We start from the raw sequence: 1,799 nt of genomic DNA on the forward strand, positions 1-1,799 counted from the left end.
CTTGTCCTCTAACAAAGCCAGCACTTTTCCCACTTGCACTGGAACACCAAAGGCATGTCACTGAAAGATACCTTTTTCACCTCTCAGGAGCTATGCAGCTGGTTCAGAGCACAGAGGATCATCCTGCTCATTGATCACCTAAGAATAACGCCACGTTGCAAAATCAACACAGAGCCACCTAAGCATGCAATCATTCCTGGCGACACAACGCCAAAGCTTGGGGATTTTGAAGGGGTTTGGCCTGATTGTTTTGTTTCAAAAACCTCCTTTCTCAAATCAGCTGAGGTCTCATGCAAAAAGTCACGCTCTTTTCTAGGTGAGATCAGGCATTAGCACACACTAACAGAGATTCAGAGCATGATGCAATGCAAGTGTCAGACTAGTCAGCTGTGCCACTAGCTAAGCAGCTGACAGCTGCAAGGTGGCTGAATTACCATCTTTTCCGTAACCACATGACGTAACTCTGGATTTGGCAATTTATCCAGTAGTAAAAGTTGTAATGTGTACAAAATGCAAAGTTTATAAACCACAGAACAGGAAACTTCATCTGTGCTCCTGCGGTGTAACCACTCCCAGGCTGTCAAACTGCAGCGCTTACACGTCTGAGAGCATGCAGGAAGTTGTAGCTATAAACGCTGTCACTAAGGACAGGCAGTTCTGACAAAACAGTACAAGCTTCAACCACTTCCATGATTTTTTTTTGTTTGTTTGTTTATAGTCTGACATATCTCCTAGAGAGACAGCTACTGTTTGTTTCAGTTTTCCCCAAAACAAGCTATTTGACATGAAGATAACACATTACATGCACACTAGCCAGGTGAAGAAGAGGCCCAGAATGCCAAGGCAGAGTTCAACAGCATTAGGCAGAGAGCAGCAAATTAGGAACAAATTATAACAATGTTCAAATGCAAATACCTGCTACTTGAGAAATTAAAAAACCATAGTTCCCATGCTGAAAGGAAGAGAGCTGTCTGGTGTAAGCTAGTTCCACATTTGTTCTTTGTGGTTATGATGCCAGGCTGTCTTTCAAAAACCAACCACTTACATTTAGCGTGCTCAAGGGAAAGCAGCTTCCTTTTGTGCTTAGCAGAACGTAACATGGCACAAGCCATGGCACTTTTAAGCCTCCAAAACTTGAACAAGATACCAGTATATTCACCAGATTTTTAAAATGGCAGCAAAGGGACTTTTATCAAAAGAGAGCCACCCATTTCAGGATACAGCATCTACAAAGGAAGAGCTGCCAACCACTGTTGCAGCTGATACACACAGCTAGCATCACAGGTAATCAAGTGGAACTTTTAACTTCCAGACACATTCTCATCAATACTTCTCAGAAATACATCCTCCATTTAAACAGGGATTTTAAAATCCTAATTAAATGAAAAATTTCTCCTAGTTCATTAGTTGTATGAGCTGCATGAACACTTACTAGGCAACTTACTCTGTGGTTTCCTCCTCTAGTATGTGCTAAGATGTGCTCTCAAATTTGCTAAAACGCATTACAGTTCTATTTTCAACTTCCTCTGGCTGCTAGGTTCACACACAATGTATGTGACAGGTTTTCTACCCTAACTTGCTCCGTTTGAATTCTTTCGAATGAATGTGAAACATTGAAGTTTACACTTTTTACACGTCACAGTTTTAGAAAAAGAAAGGACTCAACCACATGTGAAGCTGGAGTAAGCAATAGCTTATTTCTCACAGTCCTTCCATGGTGACCACGTCACATCCTGACAGCTTCCCGACTGCTTACCTGTTGAGTACTGCTTCTTTGTCTGCCAGGCGACTTTTAATTT

The 1,799-nt window shown here is 41.8% G+C and overlaps 1 protein-coding gene across 1 annotated transcript in view; it reads right to left on the reverse strand.

Moving 5' to 3' along the window:
* XPO6 (exportin 6) overlaps nt 1-1,799 on the reverse strand; it is a 40,707-nt gene that overhangs the window by 20,287 nt on the left and 18,621 nt on the right. Inside the window, exon 8 of the mRNA XM_009318849.1 lies at nt 1,757-1,799. This exon is cut by the window's right edge and continues 58 nt beyond it. Within this exon, the coding sequence (XP_009317124.1) occupies nt 1,757-1,799 (43 nt within the window). The remainder of the gene's footprint in view (nt 1-1,756) is intronic.

This window comes from Pygoscelis adeliae, unplaced genomic scaffold (genome assembly GCF_000699105.1).
Source record: "Pygoscelis adeliae isolate BGI_AS28 unplaced genomic scaffold, ASM69910v1 Scaffold612, whole genome shotgun sequence".
Lineage (NCBI taxonomy): Eukaryota > Metazoa > Chordata > Aves > Sphenisciformes > Spheniscidae > Pygoscelis > Pygoscelis adeliae.